At 46.0% G+C, this 9753-nt stretch overlaps 2 protein-coding genes across 4 annotated transcripts in view; one reads left to right on the forward strand and one right to left on the reverse strand.

Moving 5' to 3' along the window:
• Positions 1–231: 231 nt before the first annotated feature.
• Positions 232–2670, forward strand: LOC121306867 (dolichyl-diphosphooligosaccharide--protein glycosyltransferase subunit DAD1). The gene is made up of 3 exons (XM_041238844.1): positions 232–556; positions 2069–2229; positions 2563–2670. The coding sequence occupies exons 1-2, from the start codon at positions 346–348 to the stop codon at positions 2197–2199; spliced, it is 342 nt and encodes a 113-aa protein (XP_041094778.1). The 5' UTR covers positions 232–345; the 3' UTR covers positions 2200–2229; positions 2563–2670.
• Positions 2671–3669: 999 nt separating this feature from the next.
• Positions 3670–9753, reverse strand: part of LOC121306738 (protein-glutamine gamma-glutamyltransferase K-like) — an 8212-nt gene continuing 2128 nt past the window's right edge. For all 3 annotated transcript variants that reach the window (XM_041238642.1, XM_041238643.1, XM_041238644.1), the window contains 10 exons: positions 9350–9541; positions 8748–8999; positions 8299–8417; positions 8034–8141; positions 7345–7522; positions 7125–7263; positions 6457–6649; positions 5084–5237; positions 4237–4521; positions 3670–3973 (listed from right to left, as the gene is read on the reverse strand). In XM_041238642.1, the coding sequence (XP_041094576.1) occupies positions 3696–3973; positions 4237–4521; positions 5084–5237; positions 6457–6649; positions 7125–7263; positions 7345–7522; positions 8034–8141; positions 8299–8417; positions 8748–8999; positions 9350–9541 (1898 nt within the window). In that variant the 3' untranslated portion in view covers positions 3670–3695. The remainder of the gene's footprint in view (positions 3974–4236; positions 4522–5083; positions 5238–6456; positions 6650–7124; positions 7264–7344; positions 7523–8033; positions 8142–8298; positions 8418–8747; positions 9000–9349; positions 9542–9753) is intronic.

A 9753-nucleotide genomic window follows, 5' to 3' on the forward strand; every position in this document is an offset into this window, starting at 1 on the left:
ATTATCTATATATATATATATATTATATAATCAGTCAAACAATTTGTACTGTGTGTGAAGAAGAAGAAGAAGAAGAAGAAGAAGAAGAAGAAAATGAAAAACTTTAGATATATATATGATATAATATATATATATATATATATATATATATATATATATATATATATATACCCAATCAGTTCAACACTTTTACGCGAGAGGCGTCGGGAACGATTTGAGCGCGACACCAGCTTCCTGTGTTTTTGGGGCCACGTATATCTTCCGTGCTGAGTCCGGGTTTCTCCGAGCGATTGCAAATCCCTGCCCTCCCCCTGCAACCAGAAACCGCGACGAACCGCAGAAAAGATGTCGAGCTCGGTGCTTTCTGTGATCTCCCGGTTCTTGAATGAATACTCCACCTCCACGCCGAATAAGCTGAAGCTGGTCGACGCTTACTTGCTGTATATTTTGCTCACCGGGGCGATGCAGTTCTTGTACTGCCTCCTGGTCGGCACCTTCCCGTTCAACTCGTTCCTCTCCGGCTTCATATCGTGTGTCGGATGCTTCATCCTTGGAGGTAATAGATAAATAAGTGTTTATTTTTTTTCCATCTGGCTTGTCTGATTATTAAACTCCTAGTGAAAGCAGGACTGGATCACACTGCTGTGCAGCGGGAGTCTGATTATTAAACTCCTAGTGAAAGCAGGACTGGATCACACTGCTGTGCAGCGGGAGTCTGATTATTAAACTCCTAGTGAAAGCAGGACTGGATCACACTGCTGTGCAGCGGGAGTCTGATTATTAAACTCCTAGTGAAAGCAGGACTGGATCACACTGCTGTGCAGCGGGAGTCTGATTATTAAACTCCTAGTGAAAGCAGGACTGGATCACACTGCTGTGCAGCGGGAGTCTGATTATTAAACTCCTAGTGAAAGCAGGACTGGATCACACTGCTGTGCAACGGGAGTCTCATTCCCATCCCTGTGTTGATAACCTGCATTGTTATCCAGTCTGGTAGCTTAATAAAGTGGCCGGGCAGTATCTATAGACAATGGAAGAGGTATTTAATATTTTCAGTTAGACCAGTGTTTCCCATCCCGGTCCTGCAGGGGGCGCTGTGTCAGCTGGTTTTCATTGCCGTGGAGAGCTTGATTATTGAACAAGACCCTTCATTGAACCGATGCTTAGTTAGATCTTGTTGTTTGTTTTCAGCTGATAAACAAGTTGCAGATTTCAACATAAAATGTTATTGTAGCTAACTTGAAATTCTCTCCCCCCCTCTCTCGCTCCTCCTCTCTCTTCTCTCCATGTCTCTCCCCCCACTCCCCCTTGCTCTTCCTGTCTCTCCTTTCTTCCTCTCTCTCCCCCTTCCTCTCTCCCCCTCTCTCCTTCTCTCTTCCTCTTTCTCTCTTCTCTCTTCCTGTTTCTCTCTCCCCACTCTCTCCCTCTCTCCCTCCCTCAGATGAGAGTGTGAGGGAGAGAAGCGAGAGAAAAGGAGAAAGAGAGAGGGGTGAGGGGTGGAGAGGGGGGTAGGAGAGGAGAAGGACACAGGCGAGGGGTGAGAGAGGGAGAGAGGAAAGACAGGGGGAAGAGGAGAGAGAGTCTCTTCCGGGGGTGAGGATAGGGACAGAGAAGGAAGAGAGGAGAGAGAGAGAGTGAGGGAGTAGGCTCTGAGCGTTGGGGGGAGATCTCTCTCGAGGGGTCCGAGAGAGGGGAAGACGAAGGGAGAAAGAGAGAGGAGGGGTGAGAGAGAGGGGAGAGAGCCAAATAGAGGGAAGAGAGCAAGAAGAGCGAGGGGGAGCGAGGGAAGGAGCAGGGACAGAGTAGAGGAGCAGCGAGAGGCGGAGAGAGTGGGGGGAGCGTGAGGGGTCTCTCTCCCCTCTCTCCCTTCTCTCTTCCTGTCTCTCTCCCCACTCTCTCCCTTCTCTCTTCCTCTGTCTCTCTCCCCACTCTCTCCCTTCTCTCTTCCTCTGTCTCTCTCCCCACTCTCTCCCTTCTCTCTTCCTCTGTCTCTCTCCCCCCCCTCTCCTCTCTCTCTTCCTCTGTCTCTCTCCCCACTCTCTCCCTTCTCTCTTCCTCTGTCTCTCAGTGTGTCTTCGCATCCAGGTAAACCCCAACAACAAGGGCGAGTTCCTGGGCATCTCCCCGGAACGGGCGTTTGCCGACTTCCTATTCGCTCACACAGTCCTGCATCTGGTGGTCATCAATTTCATTGGCTGAGACCCCTGCCTAGCCACGCCCACTTCACAGGTACAGTATTTGTGAATGGCGCTGAAATTCTAGTTTGGAGAGCTGTAGACTTGGGATTGAATTCACTTGCCTCTCGACCCTGGGTTTCAGTCTGGGTGACATGCATTGACAGGCCGCTATTGAAGAGTTGGTAAACAAAGATTTAAGTGGAGAATAAGAGAGGTGTTATTGTGAAAGGGTAGGAAATTGTACGCGAGGAACGTTTTGAAGACTTTGAGAAAGACCTGTTGTCGAAACATTTGTCATTTCTGAATTTTTTATTTGTAAACTGTTTGTCTGGGTTTTTTATTTTTAGGTTTTTAAGAAGTGTTTTTTTTACTTTTTTCTTTTCAGGTTCTGAAAAAACAAACAAAACAACAAAAGAACATCCCATAATATACCATTGGAGAAGATGGATACAATTATTTTACAACAAAAAATAAATTGTCTAATTTTTTCATATTTCATCCAGGTTTTGTTGTTGCGAAAGCAGCTTTTGGTAAATTATATATACTATATATATAGATATATATATATATATATTATTATAAAAAAGTGTTTATCCTTTTTATATTATAAATTATTGTCTTCATTAGAAGGTAGCTTTTTAAATGGCATTAAGGCTGCCATAGACCTGTGCAACGCAGGCTAGATCAGGCACTGTGTCTTTATAAGAGGTGGCGCCATCTAGTGTTCTGCCAGTGTGGATCAAGTTTGTTTTGCTGGCAGTACACTAGTTGTGCACTAGATGGCGCTGTGCACTAGCATGGAGACTGATATTACTTTAGTGAAGAGACAGACAGACTTGGATCATTTTAAAAAATATATATTTTTTTACATCAGTAATAATACATTGAAAAACAACATTTTATTACATAATTTTCCAGTGTTAGTTTTTAGGGTAATTTGTTAAGAATGTATGAAAAATATCATATTTAATTACCTGCTGAATAATGTTCCCTTGTTAACATATTGAATTCCACCCCCTCTATATAGAATGAACTCCCTCAGCTTCATAGAGTCCAGTGAAAGCTGCTGAATAATGTTCCCTTGTTAACATATTGAATTGCACCCCCTCTATATAGAATGAACTCCCTCAGCTTCATAGAGTCCAATGAAAGATTGCCCCCTCTATATAGAATGAACTCCCTGCTGTTATTGAATTCCACAAAATTCTAAGTGATGCAAAACTTTTTGGCCTGAGCTGTATTCAGCTTTCATTTTTTATTTTTAATTCTTGCACCTCCTTTTAAATTGTTTGTTGCCGGGCAGATTTAAACACCCAGGGTTGTTGCTTTCCAATTAAACTTCAGCAAAACGGCAGCCATTTTGGCTCCAACGTGAAGTCGACTTTGTGTAGTGAAGAATACAGCAGACAAAATGGTGGTGAGCAGGGGAGCAGTTTCCTGAAGTGAAACTGCCGCCATCTTGGCTCTACCACTGGGGGGCAGCATTGTGCAACACATTAAAGACATTCAGAAAGACTTCTAGAGGAAACGTTTGTCTGAATTTATTGCAGTATCACACTGTTTATATTTAACTGTAATTTGGTGCTGTATCACACTGTTTGGTATCGCTCCGGTATTCCTTGGCCCGGCTGGTACCTGGATCTGAAGCTTCGGAGTCTGCAGTCTGAAGACGTGCTGAGCGGCCAGAACCTGCCCAGTCTGACTGACCCGACCCGCCACCGTCATCATGAGAGCAGCCTGGTCCGTCAGCTGGTCCTGATAGTCTGAATACGCGAGAACCCACTGGACTGTCCTGACTGTGAGGGAGCAAAGACACAGAGAATGTCAATAACACACTGAGACTCACACAGAGAAACTCTGAGACACACACACACACACACACACACACACCGAGACTCGCGCCGAGAAGCTCTGAGACACACGCACACGCCAAGACACGTTGAATTTTAAATGACAGTGAAACTGACGCCATTTTGGCTCTGCCACAGGTGCACCAGCCTGGACAAACCCTATGGCAGCCGGAGCCAACATGGCAGAGGGCTGCGCCCGAGATTCTTACTCTCGCCAGGCATCAGTTCGACGTTGATGGTGTCCCTCTTGATGGTTGCCTTGACAACCCCAGTGTAGTACATGACTGCGATCTGGCCGTGCAGCACGGCACTGCATCCTGATTGGCTCCTGTTGCTCACGACGATGAGGATGGAGGCAGAGCCTCCCACGTGAAGCCCCGCCCCGTCAGTGCTGACCTCAATGCTGACGTCCCCCGCCTGCTGGTTCGAGTAAATGTTGGGCTTGCTGCCATAGCGACAGGCCGTCTCCACGGCGATGCGCTCCTCCTTGCTGCCTAGCAACGAGAGAGAAAGAGAGATTTAATAGTTTGCTGTATAATACACTAGACATTACCGCGCTGTATTGCACTACCCTGTGTTGCATAGCTGAGGCCACAAATGTTAACATTGAGATAATTAAAAAAACGAAAAAAAAAAAAGATAAATATGAACATAATTTTTCGATTTAATTTATAAATCTCCTCTCTGCTCTCCCCTCACCCTCAGGGTATTTGTACATGTCCTGCCTTTCCCCTCTCCCCTCTCCCCTCTCCACCCCCTCTCTCTCACCCCCCTCTCTCCTCTCTCTGCTCTCCCCTCTCTCCTCACCCTCAGGGTATTTGTACATGTCTTGCCTTTCCCCTCTCCCCTCTCCACCCCCTCTCTCTCTCCCCCCTCTCCCTCCAGCGAGGGTGGAGTCCATAACCCTGTACAGCACGGAAAATGTGGGAGAGGGGAGAGGAGAGACGAGAGGGGAGAGAGGAGGTGGGAGTCCCATAAACATGTACAGAACGGCGTACAATCCCCTCTCTCCTCTCCTCTCCCCTCCCCCCTCTCTCCTCTCCCCTCTCTCCTCACCCTCAGGGTATTTGTACATGTCCGTGATATCTTGCCTCTCCTCAGACCCCGCTGCCTTGGTGCTGATATGTTTCCCGATCGCCGCCTTCTCACTGAACACCTGAGTGAAGGATCCATCCGCCCGCTGCTGCCAGTAGATCTTATCACTGTTCACCTGAGAGAGGAGAGAATCCATTACAGACTGCAGGGTGTAGCGTGTGGTGTGCAATTGAGTGTTGGTACGCTTGGCCAGGCTCGATTCATATATTCGATCCTGTTCTAATAATAAAGAAACTAGTAAAAATAACGCCTTTGTTGGTGTGTTAACATTATATACATAAAAGGAATCCGTCTGATTTGTGTTTTTCGCCTTGCTGTTTTGATTCCCTCTGTCCTTTCCGAACGCGTTTTGCGCAGGTCCTTTCCGACTTTCCTTAGTTCGGCAGCGATTTGGGTTTTGCTTAGCGTCGGGCAGTTTGAAAGGACGGAGAAGATACAGTCAGGAGAGCCGACTTTCCTTTGTACTCCTGTGATACCGGGAACTTTGCGTTCTGTCTTTCAGGACTATGGTTTACCCGTTTATTTCTACAGCTTGATTTTTGTTAGTCTGTGTTTTAGTTTCCGGGTCTAATTTATTCATCAAACTCATTTCCTTTTCTGTCGAATTCAATTTGATTTGACTTGAGACACGAATGCAGCTTTGCTGACTCCAGTTTTGTTTTTGTTTTATTTTGCTGCTTTCTTTACCAGTTGTGACTCAGTTCGTTATTTGTTTCTTTCGATACTTTGGAATGTTTTTTTTTCCTTTAACAGATTACTTTTCTCTTTTGGGGGGGTGGGGGGGGGGGGGGGGTTTGTGAGGAGGCCCGCCTGACCTGTCAATAAATTTATTTTGTCCTTGTTGGGGGGGGGGGTGTTCACGTTATTTTCCCAAGTGCTTTACAGAACTGTATGGTTTATTTTTGTATTTGTTTGTTTTAGCGCTGTGTGATGTTCACTGTATTAATTCTGCTGCTACTCTTAATAGCATAGTTTCAAGATATACCTATTTGTCTCATTGGGTCTATTGAAATACTATTTAAGTAGTTAAAGATTGTTTAAAATCTCCGTCTTCTTTCTCAGAATGGTATATTGCTATAGTGTTTTTTGCTATAGTTAAAATGCCAGCCTATTCTGCTATATTGCACAGTGATGTTTGGTTTAGTTTATCTAACAAGTATTGTTGAAACAATGTCAAATAGAGAGCATTCAATTACTGTATCGCCCTGCTGCTGGCTATTGTAGAAGGAAGCAAATACATTGTCACTGGTATTTACCAAATTTAAATGTCTTCTTTGTTGCTCTACCTGGTTGCTTTATAGAGATGAAGTAATTCAGTAATATTGCCTCGTCACCTCTGCGAATATGAAGCGAGTGTCGTGGTTCAGGTAGACCAATCCGTTGCAGATCGCCTGGACGGAGGCGGGGCCACAGCAAGCGATGCCCTGGCTGGTCTGCTGGGGCGTGGCGTCCACTGCCTGCCACCCCCCCAGCCCCGGGGGCAGGTCCGGCCGCGCCATCCAGCAGTCGTTCCACACGTGGTAGTTCCTGCGTGAAAATCAGACCCAATAAACAGCTCTTCCAGACTGAATGCCAGCCTCAATCCCGAGTCAGTACAGGGGATTGGAGATATGAGGGTAGGGTATATTGTGTAGGGAATAGGAGACAGGGTATGCATAAGGGGGTAGGGTATTGGGGTTTCCACCCTGGTTCTGGAGAGCCCCAAACCTGCAGGTTTTATAGGTGTCTTTACATCATCAGAGGCTAAACAGCTGCAACACCTGTTAATCTTCACTAATTAAGCCAATAATTGGTGCAGTTCAGTCACTGAGAGCTAGGTTGAAACCAGAACCCCCAGCAGGTCTCCCGGACCAGGGTTGGGGACCCCTGGTCTAGGGTGTAGGGCGTACGGCACAGGGTATATGGTGCAGGGAAGTGAGCATAGGGTATAGGGTACTCGGTGTAGCTGTTCACATTCGAGGAACAGCAGCAAGCAAGCTATGAGCAGGCCCGCGGTACTGACCACACAGAGTCCTGGTTCAGGTGAGTCAGGGGGCGCATGTTCTCGTCGAAGTGCAGGTCCGTGGTGAGAGAGACGTCGGTGTCATGCGCCGAAGAGAAGTTGGTGACGCTGCGCGCGGGGATTCCTAAACAACGCAGCACTGGAGAGAGAGAGCGCACACTGTGAGAAATGCACAAACAGACAGACAGAGACACACACACATACACAGACACGGACTGACCTGTGGTTGTGACCCCTGAGAACACCCAGCATTGTCCGAAAGCCACTGGCTCGCCCCCGCTGCGATGGTACTTGGTCAGGATATCCACGCTGCCAGACCAGGCTGTGGGAGCCGTCCCCTGGGAGTAATCACCTGACCAGCACCCAACGACAACCCCCCTGTCATCCACCGAGTTCACCTGGGAGAGAGGGAGGGGGTCACAACCACAATCATTAAAGCAATATAACTACAATGCCAAATCCAAATAGAGGACGTGAGAGACAGCGCCCCCCCACTCTGTACAGGCACAACGTGGAACTGCCGCTCAGAACACTAATTATAAGACAGAGAGGGGGAGGGGTAATAATCACACTAATAACTATATTACAATGAGTAAGAGAGCCTGCTGGGACTACAAGGAACTGCAGCTCAGATATAGAAAAATATAATAGCAGCAATAACACTGCAAGTACCACAGCTACGACTAATAATAAAATAAGAGAGACAGCGCCCCCTCACTCCGAATAGGCAAAGCGTGGAACTGCAGCTCAGATATAGAAAAATATAATAGCAGCAATAACACTGCAAGTACCACAGCTACGACTAATAATAAAATAAGAGAGACAGCGCCCCCTCACTCCGAATAGGCAAAGCGTGGAACTGCAGCTCCCAATGATAAAAAGTATAAACGTTTTAAGAAATATCGTTACCAAGGCAGAGATGACTCGGACTAGATTGACTGGATTCCCCCTTCCGGAATGAGGCATCCGACTGCGATCCAGAACAAACAGGCAAGCGTCCAGAATACCAGCATCAAACTGAGAGAGAGAGAGAGAGAGAGAGAGGAGATAATATATATAGTATATATATATATATATATATATATATATATATATATATATATATATATATATATATATAGTATATATACACACACACATATACACACACATACTGCAATACTGAGAGACAGACCTGTCCAAAGTTCCAGGTTCGAGCTGTGATCTGCTTTTCGGTGCCATAGTAAATTTTCCCCGTTTCGTTCAGAATATATTCCTTCAGGAGTTCTTCATCCTTCATGAACACATCATCACCTGTGAACCAGGAGCCACCAACACAGTCACCCACACAGCTCAGCGACCCCGCACCACGGCTTTCAGACTTGAATCAAAGTCTCTCAGCTAAACATTCAGAAACGCATTCTTATCCCCAGCTAAAATAAACAAATAAATAAATAAATCCTGGAATCTGAATTTTATAAATAAGAAAACAAAAATAATAATAAAGAAATAAATACAATTACATATATAACATACATCAAAATCTTTCCTTTCTTTCAATAACAATTGCTCAGATTTCTTTCAGGTAGGAACCAATCTTCCCAAACAAACCCGACCCTCGTTACGGGGGGGGGCAACACTCACGTTCACACCAGGGGTTGAACAGGAAGGTGATGTCGTTCTTGGGGTCGTGTTCCATCTTGAAGTCTCCCCCCGGGCTGTGAGTGGTCACTGTAAACTTGTATCGGCCAATCACGGCTGTTGCTGGAGACCTGACAGACAGTTTCACCCTAGTCCCATCCCTCTGCACAATCTTGGCTTCCCATTGGTTGTCTTCCAGCTCCCCGACCAATGGTATGATGACGTGGGTGCCCTTTGACACCTGTGGCAGAGGACCTGAAAAAAAAAAATATATATATATATATATATACACACACACATACGTTTCCACTAGAAGTCTTTCTCAGTGTCTTCAGTGTCAATTCAATGGCAAACGTTTCCACTAGAAGTCTTTCTCAGTGTCTTCAGTGTCAATTCAATGGCAAACGTTTCCACTAGAAGTCTTTCTCAGTGTCTTCAGTGTCAATTCAATGGCAAACGTTTCCACTAGAAGTCTTTCTCAGTGTCTTCAGTGTCAATTCAATGGCAAACGTTTCCACTAGAAGTCTTTCTCAGCGTCTTCAGTGTTAATTCAATTCACCTGCAATACAATAGCTGTCCCTCCTAATATAAAGATGGCCACTCACCGATCTGCAGCTCCAATTGCACCGTGTCCATGTCAGGGTTGAAAGGTCGCGAGAATTCAATTTCCAGGAAGAATGATTGGCCACGGCGCAGGATGAGGTCATCATATTCAAATTCGTCCGTGTGATGCGCCTTCCGGTTCATTCCGCAGCGTGATTTCAGCAAATCAACGCCCTTTACCGACAGTATCTGATCTGCAAAGGACACGAGGAAAGATTCGTCATCAGGATTTATTCTGCTTGTTTCATTGGTATTTTCTCAAGTGAGGAGAGAGAGTGGAGGAGAGGAGTAGAGAGGAGAGGAGGAGAGGAGTGGAGGAGAGGGAAGAGGAGAGGAGTGGAGAGGAGGTAAATTGGTAGATTTTTGTGCTGGCCCACATGGCTAAGCTGAGAGCAATTTTGACCTG

The sequence above is a fragment of the Polyodon spathula genome, chromosome 50, assembly GCF_017654505.1.
Source record: "Polyodon spathula isolate WHYD16114869_AA chromosome 50, ASM1765450v1, whole genome shotgun sequence".
In the NCBI taxonomy this organism is placed as follows: domain Eukaryota; kingdom Metazoa; phylum Chordata; class Actinopteri; order Acipenseriformes; family Polyodontidae; genus Polyodon; species Polyodon spathula.

Excerpts from the sequence above, each read along its gene's own strand:
- LOC121306867 (XM_041238844.1), top strand. The coding sequence starts at position 346 with ATGTCGAGCTCGGTGCTTTCTGTGATCTCCCGGTTCTTGAATGAATAC. Across the intron at positions 557-2,068 it reads CGGATGCTTCATCCTTGGAG|TGTGTCTTCGCATCCAGGTA; the intron begins GTAATAGATAAA and ends TCTGTCTCTCAG.